Source organism: Anguilla anguilla, chromosome 5, assembly GCF_013347855.1.
Source record: "Anguilla anguilla isolate fAngAng1 chromosome 5, fAngAng1.pri, whole genome shotgun sequence".
Taxonomy (NCBI): Eukaryota; Metazoa; Chordata; class Actinopteri; order Anguilliformes; family Anguillidae; genus Anguilla; species Anguilla anguilla.
The window spans coordinates 8,955,691-8,976,649 of NC_049205.1; the positions used below are offsets into that span (position 1 = coordinate 8,955,691).

Sequence of the window (20,959 nt, forward strand, 5' to 3'; positions counted from 1 at the left end):
GTTGCCAAATGGAGGCTTTGAGTGGGGTTGACACTCTGTCCAGTTCATGACCCCTGTATGACCTTACAGTGTATGAAAAATGACAGTTGCATGTAACAGAATTCTAATTGTAACTGTTTGTCACTGTGTGTGCTTCTGTCTCTTGCATCAACTTACTGCAAAGTCAATGGATCAGGGGCAGGTTCACAAGAGGACTTCTGAAATCCTAAAAACGGCTGCAGGCGTCAAAAATAATTTAATTGAAAAAAGAAATGTATAAAATTTTATTGGAGAAAATTCAGGATAACCGAACATGGGATATAGTATATTCAGTATTAAGTCTCAGTATACTCAGTGAACTTGCTCAGTCTGTGGATCTTTCTGCTCCAGGAAATCTTTTTTACTTATAAGTAATACGGTAAAACCCCTGTGGCAGGCTGAACATGCTTCCTGCAAGAAGAGTCATCCATATAAACATTATTTCATTCTATGACTGTTCTTGGAGGAAACATGTTCATCTTGTCCAACCTGCCATGGAGGTTTTAATGTTTTTACGAATGTATTACGTATATATCTGTAATACATTAAAACCCCCAGGGCAGGCTGAACAAGATGAACGTGCTTCCTGCAGGAAAGGTCATCCAGGTAAACATTATTTTATTCAAAGCCCTCCTGCTCTGCCACATATGCACAATTGGTCCTGTTCCCTCTGTTCTCCTGAAGGTGCCTCTCTTTTTGCAATGATCTTTTGGGTGGATTTAGTCAGACAGTTTCAATCGATGGCTCTGTCACACACCGTGTGACACCCCTGGGAGGGAGAGAGAGAGAGACAGGGAGATAGAGAGATCCACACCAGCACGCATCCACATCAACACAAAAGCAAAGACTTTGACCTTTCCCCCTCACAGGTTCTGGGCAAAAAACAACAAACTAAAATAACAAAGACTAAAGAGAGTAAAACCCAGCGACAGATTTTCAGCTTGCCGCTGGTCTCAGGGGCCAACTTTTCATTTTCCAGCTCCACCTTATGCCTTCTATGCGACTACAAACAAAAACTCCAAAAACGGACACACTCTCTTGGTGTGTACACCTGGTTTCAAGCCCGTACCGTGGACAGGAACACACCTTTAAGCACTCTCTCGGCGTCCGCACCTGGTTTCAGCCCCATTCCGTGGAGAGGAACACACCTTTAAGCACCGGGACTGATTAGTTAACACAACCTAGTTATGTGTGTCATCTGCACCTGTGGGTGTGGCTGAGACGAATCTGGTTTTCCACCGTACCGAATGCTACAGACCCTTCTCATTTGTTATTACCAAGGGCAGTCCAAGCTATTCATCTCGACAATGAGAATATGGCGGCCATATTGAGGAGGACCCATTATTTCTTTACCTTTGAAGACAAATTTGCTGGTGGAGAGCATTTGCTAGGGATATGATGTCTAGCCATTTCCCCCCCACAATGGCTAGACATCATACCATCTCCTGACTATAACTGTCTCCCAGGTAAGTATGTTTAGCTGAGAGTAGATGATGTTTCATTGCATGTGTCCAGTTCACCAGTGCTGTCACCCAAGATTGAATCTAGCAGTCTCTTAGTGAGGATCTCTTGCTTTGGATGTTCGGTAGTGCCCATACTGGAATAAATGCTGTCTGACTTCATGTCTATGTGAACAGTACACAACACGCCGTCTGTTATTACGGATGTTCTGTGAGGTGTGTGTCATTTCTATTTCAATTCTGATAATTCAGGAGATGAGAAATTTGATTAATTAATTGACATTGACATTCATTAACATGACACTGTAATTGCTTTCTTGTACGGAAAAAAATACAGATTTTATATACTGCAGTTACAAACGGTATATATTCATATAATTGTTTTATGAATAAAAATATATGTTTCATATGATGAAATGTATGTCCCTGTCCCTGTCTTCACTATAGAGAGACGGAAACTTCACCAACAAGATATGGTAGACTTTGTCCTGTAAGTACAAAATACAATATATAAATATTTTTATGTACAAATTCACAATATGAATATATATCTAATAAAGAGGGGGCAAAAAGTCAGAGATATATTTATTAGTAAGGGTGGAGGTGGTGGACCTGTAGCATAGAACTTTTTCAGATATCAAAATATATCCGCATACCTGGTCAACTTATATGTTCGCTATGCACTGTAGGCAATCTCTCTTTTTTATTGGGAAAAATACCAGCATTCTTTTCTATGACAAGCCTTTGGATCGAATCCAGCTGCTACTATTTCTCGCCTTGGCATGTGACTGACCTTGTTAACATGGAACCAGACCGGTTCCTCAACATTCTAGAAGTCAGGTGATTTTCCACATTCACAACAGCAGTCATAATGAAGGCAATTAAACACAGTGTACAGTTGTTTAAAATATTTTTAAACTGAACCAGGCCTAGGGCTTGCTCCTTTGACAACTTTCATTGCACAAGTTTTAAAAGCAAGTCAAAACCAAATTCAAAACCAGAACAGAAGCAAAAAGAACAATATAGTCACAAGTGGCAATTAATGGAATCCAAGCAGCATTGGCAAAATCTCATAATTTCAGAGGAGTTAATTTTGGCAGTGGAATAAAATATATTTTAAATTAAGGAAAATGACACATGGCAGACTGTGTAAGTCTTGTTCAGCCCTCTTTACTAGATGGACAGACACCACATTTTAATTTAGACCAAAGAATACCAGTTATGGTAAAAAAAACAAACCAAAATGCACTAAATGTGCCTTGCCTGAAGGCGGCGCTATAGAGTGCATGCTTTTAGCTTACTTTTGAAGTTTTTGAAGCGGAACCATTATTTTGATAAGTTTTCATCTTCAACCATTAAAGAGTCATTCATCGCAATCCATTCAACCATTAAAGAGTCATCCTCACGTGTTGGAAACAAAATTGCTTCCTTTTCCCCTTTTTCATTTTCTTCCTTTTCTTTTTGATATGAAGCACTGTAAGGTCCTGAGGTTCTAACTCTTCAAGAGCTAGGTTGGACAAGACAAGGTAAAACCTCTCCAACTCCCACTTCGGGTTGCAGTCTGTTTCCACACACAAGGATACAATGATAATAAAGCCAAGGGTTATGAACGAAAAAACTAGCAGTATTATAACAACCATCACAATTACGACAAGAGGTACAACATCCTCTTGATTGATGAAATAGTTCATCACTACTGCATCGTCCATAATCTCCTGTTTGTGGTCTGGACCATGGGGAATTCCAACACCGGTTGCAGAATCTTGCTGGTATCCTGTGTTCTGAGGTTCTGGGTGAGGCACAGGCAGCGTGCTGAAGAGGTGGTTTTCACATTTTGAATCAAAACCATCATTTTGGTAAGGGGGCTGACTCTGTAGTTTTGGATCACTAGCAGGTTCCTGGTAAGACATTTGGTTTGGTGGTTTAGTATCAGGGTCAGGATGCAGAAAAAAGTTTTTGTTCTGAGGCTTTACGTCTGAATAAAGCAGTGGGCGAGATGGGTGGTTCTGAAGATCAGACTGCTGAAAGAGTAGTTGGTTCAAAGGTGTGGGCCCAGAACCAGGCTGGTTTACATTTGAATCAGCAATAAACTGTTTGCAAGGGAGTAGTTCCACTAATGTTGGATCAGCTTTAGAATCCTGGAAAGATGGCTGTTTCTGAACTTCCCGCTGAGCCCCGGGCAATTCGTGGGAGAGTGTGTTTTGAACCAGCAGGTGGTCAGGGGGGTTCATGCAGTTTGTATTTGCAGGTGGACTAGAACACACCTCTCCAGGGCTGGGTGCCCATCTGATAGACACCCCCCACCCTGAGGATGCATTGCTATCTGGCCCTTCCCACTCTTCAGATCCACAGCTGTCATCCTGCCCCTCATCATCAGTCTCATCGCTGTCGAGGGAGCTGTCGGACGAAAAGGAACTTTCCCGAAGGTCCACCCCCAGATTCACAGGGAAAAGGAATCCAGCGCATGTCAGGAAGTCCATCAGCTGCATGTCCCCTGCTTCCCTGATGATGTCAGGGCTGAGGAAAAAGGTTCCTTCCTCACTGAAGTCGCTCAGACCGAATCTGTGCTCTGTGATGTAGACTTCCCCTATCAGTCTCGATGCTCTGTCCAGGCTGATAATGATGCGGTCCTTGTTTCGTTCGTAGCAGTTTTTCTGGCTGCCATAGGCCTCTCTCACATAGGCGGGCAGGTCCTGGGCTCCATGGTGGTACAACGAGTTCAGGTTTCCCACTTCAAAGTATGTCTCACCCCGAGGGAGGAGATCCTCGAAGTTTCCGTAGTGATGGAATCCGTAATCCCCATTGTCTGGGTCGCACTGCAACTCCATCTCTCCGTCATAATTAAACTCCACGGCCTCGGTGGAGAACCAGTGTAGGAGCTTGAGTCCATGTCGGGGGGGCCTGCGTCCAAATGTTACCTTCCTGAGGTCCTTCACTGTCATCAGCTCGGGAATCATAGCCGCCTCCTCACAATATTGGACCTGAGGGCCTTCGGCTTCAATACCTATGAGGAAATCCTCATCCTCAACCGGATAATCTGCTGAGAGAGTAAATAATTTCACAGAAATATTTTTTTCCTTTTCTGAGTGACTGTAATGGGGCGTTATCACTGAATCTGGCACTTGATGTATGCTATTCATTTTCTATGGACAGGCTGCATGGTACATGAAGGAAGCAGTCTTGTGAGTGGCATGGTGCCATCACCGGTTCTGTATTTGCATAGAATGTAGTGCTTCCTTGTTCTATGCAATTGTACAACGTAGCTTGCTCTGGCTCTCAAATAAAACTTGCAAACTTGGTGTTGCAGACCAAATATGAACCAAGATTCAGCAACTGCATTGCCTATTTCTCATATAAAATGTTCACAGAAATATGTTTTAGTAAACAGTTTCAGTGGAAAAAGAGAAAGTTTATCAATGCTCTGCCATATTGTTCTGTTTTGATAATGGGGAGCCAAAACCAAGGACCACCCAGAATCTATCCAATCAGGTTCCGGCAGTGTTCTGTGATAGGCTATGTCACTTGTTCATATTGATCCCATAGAGGCATCTATCCGACAAAACCCAGCTATACTAACTATACGTATTACTTTGCATAGTACTACCCATTAAGTGGACAGCTTGGAGGTCCATCGAGTCACCAAGCGTCTTCACCTGATTCAGTGAGAACACCCGTAAATGCAAAGTAATACTTCTGGACCACACCACTATACATCACTAAAGATTATGGTAATTCAATTGTAGTTCTAACCCCTGCCCTTACTGTTCTTGAAACAGGAATAACTTCTGATGAGTATAATGGGCTGGAACAGCAAAGAGAAGCAGCATATAAAGATAACAGACAGCGGAGAACATGAACTTTCACTTCCCAAGCAAGAGTTGACGTAGAGGTTACTATCAAATTATGTTCTCACTTCATTCTTGAACGTGTGGGAAAACAGGTTTTAGTCATTACCCGAGGTGTGAAATACTATACTATGACTATTGTACAACTACCTAACAAAATGGCAATCATTGCAACAGTCACTTTATCTCATAATCAGATACTCTTGAACACACTTGAACACGATTATACATTATAGAACACACAGCTACTGTACTACTATAATGGGTACAGCTACTACCAGGAATATTATAATATTATGCATACACAGACTGGGGGGGGGGGGGGGGGGGGGGAGTGGGGAGAGAAAGAGAGATGTGAGTATGAAATGGAAAATTTGAATGAATTACCTATTCTTGAAGGACGAGTCCTGTCTCTCGATGAGTTCGCACAGCAACAGTTCTACTGTTGTACCGGCACTGACAAAGCAACAGGCTGTTTTGAATGCAGTGTTATGATGCACAGATTTGTTGTGTGTCTCTCAGGCTACAAGCACACAGGTTGTGCTGTTTTTAGCACGCCCCTAAGTAGGGACTGGCAACGAGCCAATCCAATCTGAAATCAAGTCAGGTTCAAGCAGGACAGGTTTTATTCTGATTATTTCCGCGAGACAATAACTTTCTTTAAAAAAAAAAAAAAAAAATGAAAGAAAATTGATTTTTGTCGTTGTTCTTTGTGCAAGGTAGTACTTTGTGTGTTAATGCTTCAATTTCTGGGCTCCCATGGGGGACTCTGGAGGACTGAGTTTGATGTCGCCAAACTATATAATCTCCCCCAAACTGAACATATGTACATGTTCTCTTTCCAGGTAATGGGAGCTTTTACTAACATTACTAACCCTGTTTGTCCATGTATTTAAGAGCATTACTTTTATAAGTACAAAAAGAGTGGTGGCAGAGTGCAGAATGAAAAACGGCATGATATTGGTTTCAGGATATGGTTTTGTGTGTAATAATAAATATAATAGAATTATAAACTTTATTTATTTAGCACATTTCAAACACTTCAGTGCCATTCAAATGTGCGTTACAGAAAAAGAGTCAGAAGTAAAAACAAGAAAACAAAAAATAAAATGGTAGAATATATACTGTATATATATATATATATATATATATATATATATATAATTAATAATAAAAAAATACTGAGAACAAAAGATAAAATAATTTGAAAGCTAAAATAAGTAAAAATTGTTCCTAAGGAAAATCTAATTTATAAAAGTAGATCCTCGGATTTCTCTTAATACTATCCACAGAATCATAAACTAGTACGATCTAGTTACTAGGTACTGGGCAGTAAAATCTTTGTCAAATTACAAAAAAAATAAAAATAAAAAAACCAACTAAAAATCTGCCCCAAACAGCACAATACTTTTACTCCACATTAGATTTGTTTTTTTTGTTTTTTAAATAAATAATGGTATATAACCCCATATGGGATGGTCATTTTTATGATGCATGACAATGAATGAAAAATGAAAAAAGGCAATGGACCCAGGAGTGGGGGTAAGGATTCTCACATGCCAGTCCTCAAGTTCTGAAGAACATAGTTTCCGTTTCCCACCTAATGGATGAGTCTCTTGTCAGGTATGCATAGGCTTGATGCTTACACAACAAATCTCGGGTATTGCACCTGTGTTCAGATTAAATAGGTGATACCACTTCCTGAAAAAAAAAAAAAAAACATTTGTTTGTTGTTTTCTGTTTTCCTAGCACCAATTGCCATAGAGATGTAGTACATATGTGCTTCTCCACATTGTGTTATAACAGCAGTTATACCACATGTAATGGTACTGTTGTACATTAATTATGCAAGAATAGTTATAGCACAGTTACAAGTATTTAACACTGTTCTATTACAACTGCACCCCGATCTGCTGCTAAAGTACAAATAATCTATTGCCTTTTCATAATAATGTGATATACTGTATGTTTCAGGACTTCAGCAAGATGGGTATAAATGAATTCTTGATTGAGGGATTGAGTGAGAACAAATGAATGGAACAGGATAGCACATCTCTCAACCATTTGAACTGTCAATACATTTCTGAGAAATAAAGATCTAATAATGATTTTCCTGCTGTTAATTCAAGTGCAGAGTTTGGGCAAAAGACTCTTTTTTTGATTTTGATTTTGATTTTGATTTTTTTTTTTTAGTTTACAACCAGCCTCCGAAGCTTTTCAAAAAAATGTTTCCAAATATGTAGACAGACAGAGAAACTGAGGGCTGAAAAATGTATATAATGTATCCCAGAATATTCATAAAAAGGTTGATTATATGTTTTTGTTTGAAGGTAGGAAGCCATGATTTGATTTTCTTTTCCTTAATAAAGAATTATGCCATGACCTGCTTTTTGGAAATAAAGGACTAATTTGAGTGTTATGTGTTTACTGTATCCCAAAAATAAAATCATGTAGATTTGTGGTGCTGGTTCCAGCCTGTAACTGTAACAGTAAAGTGTTGGAATTCCTTGGATTGTTCTGATTCTTAGCCTTCCATCAAAGTATATTTTAAATTGTTTATTTTACTTCATGAACTGATTCAGAAAAATCATAAATTATTCATCAAAAATGAATAATCCTGTACTCCACCAAGAGGATTTTAAAGGAATTGCAAGAGAATGTATCTTCGTCTAATACTCCTACTACTACTACTACTACTACTACTAATAATAGCTTATTAATTTGTCAGATGGGCCAAGTAGCCTAATTCAATTGATTTATGTTAGTGTGCCTAGTATATTACCTGGAGTGGTAAATATTTAAAATAGTTGTGTTATTCAGTACTTTCCCAGTGTAAAGTGCATGCCATTTTGTTTAGGGTTCAGCAGATTATGGAATGCACAATACATAAAAACAACATATTTGTGCGTTTTGATAAGGTGAACTACATTGTGAAATCCAAGGGGAAATATATGTAAACTTCAGGGTGCGGTAAATGTATTTGTGGTTGCTATAGGAAGATTTGATATATTTGATAGTTTTACATTCAAGAAAGACTAACGAAGTGAACAAGAATTTTGATTATGTATCAGCAGAACACTGGGCCATAGGTGGAAACTTTCAGGCATATATATCTTTTATATTATACACCGCTTCCAAAACCTCGCCCTCAATTTAGGCGCGCGTCCACACAGTGGCGCGCTCACAGAACTCCTCATCGCTGCGTAGTTTGCGCGGCGCCTCGCTGCTGTGACTCTGGGGAAAAACCTAGCCAAGCATTTTACCTATCCCGGATTCGAGATACATGTTCCGTTTTCAGGTAATGGCAGCTTGTAGTAGCTAACCCTATTTGTAAATGTATTTAAGAGCGTTACCCTATGTACCGTCTTTACTCAGGCCTATATGGGGATGTTGGGAGGGAAACGGGGTATTGTTTACAGGCATCACTAGAATAAATTCTTACTTGCGGCCTAAAGCACCGGCGTTTCCGTGTCAATCTTCCCCTCGCCAGAGCAGTGAGGCCGGGGCCATCTATGTTTCAAATGTGTGCACATGTAACTGGGTATTTGGCTTCGTTTAAAAGATTAAGCTATTATGGTTCGTTACGACGTGTATTTATTTTCTGGATAGTTCGATACTAACGATGATCGGAGTACGTTAGTGTATCCAATATTAATAAACAGCTCTGAGACGAAATGCGCTCATCTACTTTGATAGCTAACATTAGCTGGCTATCTTTTCTAACCCAGGGAAAAGCGCGGCTTGTGTAACGTGAGACTCCATCTATAGCCGTTTACTATTTGAGCAGTATAAATGCAATGTTAATATTTAGAACAAAATGAAAGTGAAAGACCAAAGCCTTTAATATTACTTTATTTGAACATAGCTGGCTAACATACGAAACAAAACGGGCTGACGTTATTTAATTGCCTTCTAGCTAGCTAGACTGGTAACAGTTAAATGACTGCTTTAGCGTCACTTGCACTGCTAGTTAACTATTTAGCTAAGTGTTAGAGACATTGTTTTATTTTCTTTTAACTAGATAGTGCAGCTACTTCATTTCGCTTGAAAGGCGTTTTTATTAAGTGGGAACAAAATTGGGATAGCAAGGCAGTCAGTTTGCTTGCAAGTTTAGGTTTTTATAATAATTTCTATTTATTACAATAAATAAATAAAATAAAATAAACTAGTGCAACCTTCGCTGGTCTCCAAGGTTGACGGTGTTAGCAGGGCTATTCCAAATGCGGGTACGTATCTGATCTGGGAACTTTGATAAAACCCCAAAGAAATGTATGGTCTTATCGCCGGAGACAGCTGGCTGTCAAGGACGGCCGTCTTTCGTGATGCTAGTTTTGTTTGTCGTTAGCTAACTCACCTTACCTAACTGGGCTGCATGAACCTGTAGGATTGCTGTGCTCTTCTAGAGCGCTGACACGTACTCAGACTGAATCTAACCACCCTCAAGAATACTCGGGCTGTTTCGTCGTGATAACACCGGTGGCAAATTAAACTAAATTTGACCTGTCGGGAAATGTAGTTTAATTTATTACCAAATAAAAGTGTTTTTCGCCTTTTCGTTTTGGTCCCCTAGTCCCTGGATGAAGACTGCACGCTTGAGGAGGAAGAGGGGCTGGTGGAAGAGGAAGATGAGATCGACCAGTTCAATGATGATACCTTTGGAGCCGGAGCAATAGGTAAGGCCCACTCCACATCTGTAGGCTCGTGTTTGGGTCCCTATCCCTAGCAGTCCCTCTTCAGGTTAAAAGCATGTGAAAAAGGTTAACCATCTTCAGATAATACAGCGTAAGGCTTGTTACTGTGCTTTCTTTCCCATTCAAACTCTTCCCGTCAGAAATAAAGGATTGGCTAAAAATTGTATAAAACCAGTCTCTCTCTCTCTCTCTCTCTCTCTCAGATGATGACTGGCAGGAGGAACATGCGCGTCTGGCTGAGTTGGATGAGCGAGTGCGGGACGTGGTGGGGGGCGGCGGGGACGTATCCTCTGCGCCCCTCCCTCCTGCCCCCAGAAGCATCCCCCCTCCCTCTTCCCTGCCCCCTCCGGGGCTGGAGGAGAGGGGGGGCGGGGACTTGGCCGAATCTCTCGCCCGGCTCATCCTGGGGACGGACCCCGCCATCGCTGGGGTGGGCGCGGCCGAGCCCGACAGAGTCCGCATGCCCCTGCCCACGCACCAGCAGCCCCCTCCCTCCACCCTACCAGGCCCTCCGCACCCTCTGCTTGGCTACCAACAACACCAGCACCTGCTGCGGCGCGGGACGGCGCCCCTTCAGGTGGGTCGGCAGGGGCGGGGCGTGCGAGTTGTGTTCACTGCGCCGTCTTTGCTCTGGTCTGCAGTGAGAGTATAATCAATTAAAGCAGTGTAGATCTACAGTTTGATTTGTAATTGATCACTTCTAGTAACGGTAGCCACCTATAGCAAGAGAAGAAGGATATAAAGAGCCAGCCTTGCTCTTCTGCTTCAGTGGGAATGGAGTGGTTTTCCCTAGTCCATCTCTGGAATAATTTGTGTCTGTGTGTGTTGACAATACTCATTAGAAAATATAATCCCATTCCATAAACCAAAGCCTCTCCCTCTCTGCTTATGTCTTTCCCCCTCTCAGATGAACTCTCACAGTATTTGGGAGAACAGTATGGGCTTTGGGCCTGTCAGTGTCACCCCTGGACTTGGTACTCACATGGAGGTAACTGTGTAGTTCCTGAGTCACCCTCAGTTTTCAGTTTAATGGCTGCTCTTTCTGCTTTTAACAATACAGCATTAAAGCGTATGAGTAGACCAGAGGTCTTGGTCCTAGGGAACTGTGAACTCCTGGTATTCATTTCCATCGATATCTTGATTAATTTAGTTTTTAGAAACAGTGTTAACCTCTTTGTTGTTAGGACTGTACTGACTGTACTTGATCAGGTGATCAAAATACAAAATGTCTTTAAAAAGGAGTAATTTTCGTTGCACCTTGCAGGAAATTAAAGCTTCAGTTGTTTGATAACGGATCTGTTTGATTAAGTCTAATAGTATCATTTAATGGGGCTCATTCTTCGTGTCGGTTTCTGACAAAATGTGGCTTTAAGAGGGTTATCATCCATCATTGTACATTAAATGTGAATTTTATTTGAAAGCCACGAACAACTCTTTATACTTCAGGAATTGTAATTCAGTTTGGAATAGAAGTCAGCATAATGCAGGGCTCTTTCGGATCAGGGTTGGCTACTCTTCTAATAAACCGTGAAGTGTGAAACAAAACATGGAAAAGGCTGCTTCCCGCTGAGAGTCGTCTTTCACTTCCAGGACAGCCCGCTCATGTCCATCATCAAGGAGGTGGGTCTGCCCAAGCGTCCCCCACAAATCAGAAGCGACGAAAGCCGGGACCTGTCAGAGCGAGTCCCACCCCCTCGTTCTTCTTCGCCTGTGATAGGTAGCCCGCCTGTGAGGGCGGTGCCCATTGGAACCCCTCCCAAACAGCCAATGAGCCATGCACTCAATCAACAGGTCAGTGCCCCCATTCCTGCTTTCATGTTTAGTGAGAAATGCAAACTCATCCTTAATATTGTGAAAAGAACAGAGGGAAGGATTGAGATTGCTTTTACTTACTGATGAAGCAATCGGTTGAAGTTAATAGAAAGTCTAAGCTTTTGAGCTGTGATGAAGTGCCAAAGCCTTTATGATTTTATTGTAAGTTTTCTAGGGAGAGTATGTTATACCTAAACTGGTGCATGCCATGATGGATGTCTGTAGCCTCCCGCACACACAGGCGAGCAGACACGTTGTTCACTTACACATAGGTGTGTGTTAGTGATGTATAACACATCTGTCCGTATTAGCTTTGATGGTGTAGTATCCTCTATATAGTAATGTTACGTATGTTCCTGCTGTATAGTTGTAATGCTGTTGTGGTGTGCTTATTGACCCTTCCTCTGTCTAGTGTGGTATTAGTGGTGAGTGCATCCCTGCCTCTCTTGTCTGTTTCAGCTCCACTGCCCCACTGCAGTACATGTAAGAGCCCCAGTCCAGCACCGATACCCCCCTCCCTTCCCCGACCGCCTGTCCCCCAACACCTTGCTCAACATCGCTGTGAGTGTCTCCTTCCTTCCTCCCTCCCTGTCCTTCCCCTTCAAATTCCTGACCATCATGATTAATCTGCTTTACATCACCACATCACTGTGTATTTTACAGGCTTGTGTCGTACTTCTTTATATACCGGCCTTTTCACTTGAACAATAAGGCCGGGCTTAATTTAATATTTTTCTGATTGTCGACATATCCTAAGAAAAGAGAAAACGCCTGCAGTGCTTCTGTCTGACCCTCAATACTGTCTGGCATTCTCCCACCCCATCTAGTGCTCAACCGGGAAGCCATTTGTGCAAATTGTGCTTTAAATGCAGCTCAGAAAGACGTCTTTGAGTTGCTCATTGGTAAATTTCTGTGTTTGGGATGCCGGTGGATTTCCATTGGATTTTGTGTGGGTCGGTTGTGATTGGTCACGAGTGTCCACGTCTCCCTGTTCCAGAACTCTCCCCTCTGCAGACCCCCGTTTTCGGCCGGAGTGGGCCCCGTGCTGTCCCAGATCCAGCGCGCCCAGCTGCTCAGCTCTCAGGTAAGACACTCGCCGTTCTGTCCACCTGCCGCTAACTCTCTCTCTCCCTCTCTCTCTCTCACACTCTCACTCCCTCCATGTACCGTGGAATGACTGTAAAGGTTATAATTGAGTCTGTTGTCCCTATCAGTACATTCACTCATTCTCTCTCTATCTCTCCCTATCCCCACCAGGTGGGGGGCTTCCCCAGGGGTGGTCCTGCTCCTCCCCTCTTGCCTGGGGGTGGTGGGGGGTTCAGGCCATTTTTCGGGCAGCCCCCTCCCAGGGTTGGACCCCATGTCCCCCCGAATCACAATATAGTTCGCCACAACACCACCCACCTCCACCCTCAGCATCGGAGAATGCTGACTCAGAGGCTACAGAGCAGAGGGTGAGCCTGTGTGTGTGTGTGCGTGCATGTGTATTATTGTGATTGAGCTTGTGTGTCCGTTTGTCTAACTGGTGATGCTTGTTATGTCTTTCTTTGTCACTATACATAAAGCATCCTCGCATGCTCTTTAAACAGGTTTTGTGTGCATAGTTACTATGGCGACAGGAAATTGATCAGACCTGACGTTTGGCTTTTTGAACCATATGAAACGCACAATTCAATCAGTCCATAGCCCTATTAATAATGCAAATTTTTTACATACGACATACACTATATACTGTGAAATTAACACTTCTGCAGAAATAAAGGCAACGTCTGTGGGGGTAAGATCATATCCAGGCCTTACTCACTCCGTTTCCCCCCTTTTCTCTCTTTTTCCGTCACACCCCCCCTCCCCCCTCAGTGACAGAGGGGGCAGAGTTGGCGACAGGCGGATCAGGGACCCCTACAGTAACCTGATGACGCAGCGGGAGAAGGACTGGGTGGCCCGCATTCAGATGATGCAGCTGCAGAGCACTGACCCTTACCTGGATGACTACTATTACCAGGTGGGCATGGAGCCAGCTGCTCAGGGGTTACCGCCCCACCTCCCATTGCACACAGCTGCCCCTGCTGGCTGGTGAATGGCTAGCTCAGCATAGCCGCTGTGGCTAGGGAGCACGCCAGCCGTTGTGTTTTGAACTAACTGCTCAGAGGTCAGCCGTCCCATCGCACACGGCTAAGGCTGCCCCAGCTGGCTGGTGAACGGCTAGTTCGGCATAGCCGCTGTGCTGTGGGCAGCATGGTAGCCGTTGTGTTTTGAACAAACTGCTCAGGGGTCCGCCGTCCCACTGCACATGGCTTAGGCTGCCTCTGCTGGCTAGCGAACGGCTAGTGCAGCATAGCCGCCAGAGGGAGGGAGGAAATGCGCTGCCGTGCCCCTTTGTGGCGTCGCGTGCATTTAAGCGCCCGCGTGCCCCTGCGTTACGGGCGACCGCTGCTCTGCCGGGCCGTGCGGCGGGCGCAGGTGGCGGGCGGTGGTTGGGTTTTTAATCGATGTCTTGCCGCGCAGAATTACTACGAGAAGATGGAGAAGAGGCAAGAGCGGGATCGGGACAGCAGCCGGAAGGAGCACACTACCAAACTCATCACTCCGCAGGTGGCCAAACTGGAGCACGCCTACAAGCCAGGTAATCCGCTCTGCTGCCCCGCCCTGCACGTGTACTGCCAATCACATCTGAGGATGCCCTGACGGGAAAGCAAACCTGGTATCGGCCAATGACAGCTGTAGTACTAGTCATCTGATGATAAATAATAATAATAGATCTCTATTTATATTGCACTGATCCAAACAAAAGCTACAAAGTGCTTCACAAAGAAGCAAAGACAGCGACCGAATAAAATAAAACGTAAAAAAAATATTTAAGAACAAATAAGAAATGAAGACGGTAAAAAGTATTGAGAGAAAATACGGAAGGTAAAAGCAAATGTAGAAGACTGCAGCAATCTGTGTGGCAGTTTGCTTGATTAGGGTGTGTGCGTGAGTGTGTGAGTGAGTGAGTGAGTGCGTGAGTGTGTGAGCTGCGGGTGTGTGTAGGTGCTTTTAATGGACTTGCTTGTTACAGTGCAGTGTTCTCTGCATCCCACAGTGCAGTTTGCTGGCTCCCTGGGGAAGTTGACCGTATCTAGTGTGAACAACCCCAGGAAAATGATTGATGCTGTAGTGACCAGCCGAACTGATGATGAGGTGACGCCTCTCTCTTTGTTCATGTTTTTGGGATCATCACTCCTTCCTTTTCCTCCTCAGGTTCACTCACCCACGCACACTCTTAATAGTGCTCTTTCTCCTCACCGTTTTGTCATTCCCTCTCTGACCGTTCTCTCTTGCTCATGTCTTCTCGATGACTGTCACCGTCTCCTGGGAGGATTTCTCTCGCTCTAACCGGTCCCTGTGTTGTCCCCAGGAGAAGAGAGAGAAGCAGGTCTGGAACAAGCGTAGACAGATCCTGTACACCGTGGAGAAGGTAAGAGAGGGTACAGTCCAGAAGCCCACTTCAGTGGAATTGAATCTGTCCCCATGTCATCCAGTAATCCCACTGCTTGCCCCCTCCCCCCCCCCGCCCCCCACATTCAGATGTACAGCCTGTTGTTAGAGGTGCAGGACTTTGAGAAGAAGTTCATCCAGACGCCGGAGGAGCAGAGGGAAGCTCTGCTGGAGCAGCACAAGACGCACACCCTGCAGCTGTACAACACGCTGAGAGAGAGGGAGTGGGACGACAGGTGAGACCTGTCAGCTGTACACCCTGTTGGGGAGAAGACGGGAGAGACCTTTCAGCTGGGGGAGAGAGGAGATGATGACCATGCAGTTGTACACAACACAGAGAGGGTAGCAGAAGATGGGGGAGAGACCATTCAGTTGTACACAACACTGAGACAGAGAGTAGGAGATGACAGGGGAGAGACCTGTCAGTTGTACACAACACAGAGAAAGGGTAGAATAATATGGGGAGAGTCCATTCAGTTGTATACAGTGTTGATGTGCTGAGGGAGAGGATAGAAGATGGGAGGGAGACCACTCTGTTGTACACAGCGATGAGAGAGAGAGGGTAGGAGAGGGGGAGATGCTGTAGCTGCACATGGTGCTTGTGGAGAGGGGGAGTGTGGTACATTTTAGAGACCCTCTCACTGAGAGGGTGTTCTGGACACTAGATGAGTAGGTTCTCATCTTATCATTTTGAGTTACTATCCTTGAATAGGCTTTGTAGCATTCTGCCTTTTGCAGTTGAGTTTCTGAATGTGCTTTCCTCTGCCCCCGAATCTTTCTCTTTGCTTTTTCACCCGTTAGCTTTCTTGCCTCTTTGAATTTTACAGTATTTAAGTTCTACGTTGGATTGATTTATCTTAAAATGCATGTCGTCAAAGCTTTTATAGTCAGTAGTGTGACACCACAACAGTTCATTTCTGTTTGTGCTTTCCCCTCCCCCAGAGTGAGCGACGAGCAGTGTCTGATGATCATGTCCGTGAGGAAAGGGAAGAGGCTCGTCTCCCGGCTCCTCCCCTTCCTGCCCCCGCCGCAGGCTGCCGCCGTCGTCATGGCGATCGCCCGAAACATGCCGGCGCTGGCTAAGAAGGACAAGCAAGACCAGGTGCGGTGCCGTCACAGTCTGAAGGGGGTGGTGGGGGGGGGGGGGGGGGGGGGGCTGTAGTGGCAGTCCCATGACGGTGCACATTTCTCCGGCCTGCCCAGGTGCTGTGCTGGCTGGTGGAGCCGGTCGCTGTGGTCATCCAGTCTCTCTCCAGCTCGGCCCTCACAGACCTGCTGCAGGAGCTCCAGGGCACCGAAGGCCAGCTCCCCCGTGTGCTGCAAAACAAGGTAAAGAGCCATGCGCTCTACAACTACATTACCCATGGTACACTACTCAACCGTATTTTGAATGAATTGATGAAAACGTTATTGCCCCAAAGGGAATCTGTTTTACACACGAGCCTTAGCATGAATACGAAATCATCAAAAATAAATAAACATTCATAATTAGTGAAATTAATGAAAACATAACTGTATAATAAATGTTTAATGGGATATCATTGCAGTTTTATCTTTTTCTTATTTCTGGTATATATCTGTTTTTTTAACCCTTATGAAAGACTACTGCATCTCGCTGTTTTATTTGATCTTTATTTCTCTAAAGCACTTTGTGTTATCTTACTGTATGAAAGGTGCTACATAAATAGTTTATCATTACCTATGTTATTACCCACAGTACACCATAAAAGAACTGCCTTGTTCTCAGTGCGCCTTACAGGCTCAAGCAGAACCCAGCTGCACTGCATATTAAAGACTGGGCAACAGCTGCCATATGTAGCGCACACCATCGATAGCCACAGATTGGTAAACGCCTCTGGCAGACGGTTACTGTGTCTCTCTCTCTCTCTCTCCCCCCCCCCTCAGTTTGGCGTGACGCTGCTTTACCTGATTCTGAGCGAGGGCGAGAGGATGCAGAGCTCCGATCCCAACTGTCAGCTAATGGACGACAATCGATGGTAAACCGCCGCAGTCGGCCACCGGCGGCCTGATACATTTTATACACCGTTGGTTGTCCAGGATACAACAGAATGACTGTATAGGTTAAAATGGAGTCTATACTCACATGTCTCTCTCTTTCTCTCTCTCACTCTCTCTCTATCTCTCTCACTCTCTCTCTATCTCTCTCTCTCTCCCTCTATCTGTCTCTATCTCACTCTCCTTCCTCTTTGGCTGTCTTATCTCTCTATCTTTCAGGACAGAGTTGGTGTTCTCTGTGACCAGGGAGCTGTTGAACGTCCCTCCCTCCTCTCTCTCTCCTCCGCTCTTCACCCCTCCCAACCTCCTCTCTCTCTTCTCTCGCTACGTAGACCGACAGCGCCTGGAGCTGCTGCAGGAGAAACTACAGTGAGTCTGACTGCCGCGCGTGCGTGCCGTCCTGTCCACGTCTCTCGTCTATGGTGCTTGCACCAGCAAGATGAGATTAAAACATTAGGATGAGAAGATTTCTACAGATTCTAAGGCTGAGATATATTTAAATATACACACACACACACATGCCCATAGACTGACTCTGTTAAGATGCTTATGTAAGCAGCTCCACCTTGTACGCACACTTGGGTACATAGCAGGCATTGTTAACACATCTCTCTTTTTTCCCCTCTGTCTCTCTGACAGGATCTCGGCTCTGTCTAGGTAGAATTTGGTTCACGCATCAAGAATACCCCATTGAAGAGTGGCCGACTGTGCATTTGTGTGTGTGTGTGTGTGTTCCTGTCTGAGCGAATGTGGGAGGGATTATTTGGTTGATACAGATTTTAATCCTGCAAGAAATGTCTGTCACTTTTTTTTCTTACGTTTATTAGGTGTGCTTGCGTGCGTGCTTACCTGTGTGTGTATGTATGCGTGTATGGGTGTGTGTGTGAGTGTGCGTGCGTGCCCTCATTCTAGCCAGCCTGTGCGAAGAGTGATAAGATTAAAATGGAAGAAAGTCACATTTTTAAAAAAATCTTGTTAACATGATGCCCGTTATGGAATTAAAATTATTTCTATTGTATAAAGTTGAACAGTCTCTTTTGTCAATCTGTCACCATACAAAATGGGCTACCCCACAGACTGCCAGACTGACCTACACACCTAACTGTGCTTTCTTAATGCACGCTTCTGGAACAAGATACGCAACTGTCTTGGTGTCCATCCCTTTAGGAATAATGTTAGCAAGCAAAGAATGCCTAAATGGCTGGGAAATTGTCATTAGAGTGTATTGGTTCATTGCAACAGAAACAAAGGAGTGGAGTTTTCCAGTTAAATCATTCATTCGTTCATTCATTCATTCACCTGCCCATTGTAGGCGCTTTCGGCGGTGGACAGGGGTCAGCATGGGCACTCTGACCGGCCTGCAGCTGCGCAGCCCCATACGCAGCAAGCTGCGATGCGCTGTGTGTTCTGACACCTGTCTATCATAGCCAGCATTAACTTTTTCAGCAATTTGTGCTGCAGTAGCTCTCCTGTGGGATCGGACCAGACGGGCTAGCCTTCGCGCCCCACGCGCACCAATGGGCCTTGGGCGCCCACTTTTGGACCACTTTTGGTAGGTACTGACAGCTGCATACCGGGAACACCCCACGAGACCTGCCGTTTTGGAGATGCTCTGACACAGTCGTCTGGCCATCACAATTTGGCCCTTGTCAAAGTCGCTCTGATCCGCTCTGTTTCTACACCTAGCTCGTTTGCTAAAGTCTGCACCCGAGTTCAGCTAATTGTTACATTTGTATCATTTTCCATTTAGCCTGGTTGGTTTCACATTGTAATGATTCAAGAGCGTATGCCAAGCCCTTTTAACATTTAATAGTGTGACCGGATTCACATTAAAGGTATTTTGACTGTTAAGATTTAAGTTACTTTTGCCATTCAGTTGTATGGAAACACCAATTATAGATATCTCCAATTCAGTTTTGACTATCCAAACCTTGAATTCCAGATATCCCTATTTCAATTATGACTAGTCATAACTCAGATGAGAGATATCCCCACATTAGTTCTGACTAGTCATAATTTCAATTAAAGATATCTTTAATTCCTCATGATATCTAAATACTCTTTTTTGATATCTGAAACTAAGATATTACTAGTCAAAATACAATTGTTCATATCTTGAACTGCAGTTATGACTAGTCAAAACTAAAGTGGAGATATCTCGAATTGATCTTATTTTGTAGATATCTTCAAATTATCATTCTGACTAGTCAGAATACATTTATAGATATATTCAATTATTATTTTGACTTGTCAAAAGTCAGTAGATAGAAAATGTGACCTTCTGCTGAGGTCACTCCACTGGCTACCAGTCGCTGCCAGGATCAGGTTCAAAGTCCTGACTTGCCTATACTGCAGCCAACAGGACGGCCCCCGTCTACTTACAGGACATAATTCAATTCTACACGCCTGCTCAACCGCTCCTCTCTGTGGCAGCAGGGCGCCTGCACCCCCTGCCACCCAGGTATAGGGTTCTCGCTCGTCCCTACCGCAGAGCTTCTCCACCCTAGCTCCCCAGTGGTGGAACAAACCCTCTACAAATCACCCCAATTGCCCATCTTTTCTGCTGTGGTCTGAAGACACATCTCTTTACACTATACCTGAACTATCATAATGCAAAAAAAAAAAAAAAAAAAAAACGTGCTCCTTGTAAGAAGGTCCTCGTCCTACTAACGCAGCGAGCGCCATGTCAGGCCAACCTGAACCAGAGTCAAGTGTTTTCAGTGCTGCAGCCCGTACGTGCAAGGAGCTGTTGACCATAAATACAGATGATTTACTGTCTCCAACAAGACAACCGTTTCGCCGTCTTTTTCCGAACCGAACTTTTAAAAAAAAAGGCAACCGCCCGAACAGGGACTTGAACCCTGGACCCTCAGATTAAAAGTCTGATGCTCTACCGACTGAGCTATCCGGGCTCTAAAGCATGTATGCGCTCCTACTTACTATTATGCACATTCTAAGAAGTTAAATCGAATTGAATTGTTCCCAATACAACAATATATATGTATACATGTATAACATATATATATTTTTTTTGTTATATTACAACAAAATAAGACTCCAACATGTTGAGCATTTTCATTACAAATAAAATATAGTGGACGTTGCTTTCGATTCTACAATATAACACTAACAACGTAAGCAGGCACTATTCTTAAAAAAAATAAAAAAATAATCAATGAACAGAATTATGCAAGTTATGAAAGAAACGAGCAAGCAAGTTTGAACAGTTTTCTCAATTTAAGTTAGACAAAAATATACTGAAACCTGTATCGTTATGAAACATACTTGTGAAATATTATGTTGTTGTATGTTTGTCTGTTGTAGCCAGTAGCTTACCTAACGATCTGTACTGTCTACTTCTGTAAAGTTCGTTTTAACTCTTATTTAATAGCTTGTCTATTTTAGGTACGAAACAGTTTATGTATGCAACTGTTTATTTACGTATTTTCAGAGCCATATCAACAGGTGGCTCCGTGGCGCAATGGATAGCGCATTGGACTTCTAGTCAAGCACTTGAAAAGTGATTCAAAGGTTGTGGGTTCGAGTCCCACCGGAGTCGCGCTTTTTACGATTCAAGTTCGTATGATTCATTTTCATTATTGTCGGTATTATTATTATTAGTAGTAGTATTAGAATAATA

At 43.8% G+C, this 20,959-nt stretch overlaps 2 protein-coding genes and 2 non-coding genes across 4 annotated transcripts; 2 read left to right on the forward strand and 2 right to left on the reverse strand.

The window, feature by feature from the left end:
- Positions 1 to 277: 277 nt before the first annotated feature.
- LOC118227508 lies at positions 278 to 4,396 on the reverse strand. Its single transcript, XM_035418045.1, has 2 exons — positions 3,076 to 4,396; positions 278 to 342 (listed from the first exon to the last, which is right to left on the reverse strand). Exons 1-2 carry the CDS (start codon positions 4,304 to 4,306, stop codon positions 278 to 280), a joined length of 1,296 nt encoding a protein of 431 aa, XP_035273936.1. The 5' UTR covers positions 4,307 to 4,396.
- A 4,079-nt stretch (positions 4,397 to 8,475) lies between these two features.
- Positions 8,476 to 18,347, forward strand: patl1 (PAT1 homolog 1, processing body mRNA decay factor). The gene is made up of 18 exons (XM_035419021.1): positions 8,476 to 8,621; positions 9,894 to 9,996; positions 10,218 to 10,591; positions 10,922 to 11,002; positions 11,605 to 11,805; positions 12,286 to 12,387; positions 12,824 to 12,910; positions 13,084 to 13,280; positions 13,684 to 13,828; positions 14,332 to 14,449; positions 14,909 to 15,006; positions 15,224 to 15,283; positions 15,394 to 15,539; positions 16,246 to 16,405; positions 16,507 to 16,632; positions 17,209 to 17,300; positions 17,539 to 17,688; positions 17,959 to 18,347. Exons 1-18 carry the CDS (start codon positions 8,607 to 8,609, stop codon positions 17,978 to 17,980), a joined length of 2,277 nt encoding a protein of 758 aa, XP_035274912.1. The 5' UTR covers positions 8,476 to 8,606; the 3' UTR covers positions 17,981 to 18,347.
- Positions 18,348 to 20,158: 1,811 nt separating this feature from the next.
- trnak-uuu lies at positions 20,159 to 20,231 on the reverse strand. The gene has a single exon. It is a non-coding gene; the product is annotated as a tRNA-Lys (tRNA).
- A 555-nt stretch (positions 20,232 to 20,786) lies between these two features.
- On the forward strand, positions 20,787 to 20,878 carry trnar-ucu. Its single transcript is given in 2 exon segments — positions 20,787 to 20,823; positions 20,843 to 20,878. It is a non-coding gene; the product is annotated as a tRNA-Arg (tRNA).
- Positions 20,879 to 20,959: the final 81 nt, after the last annotated feature.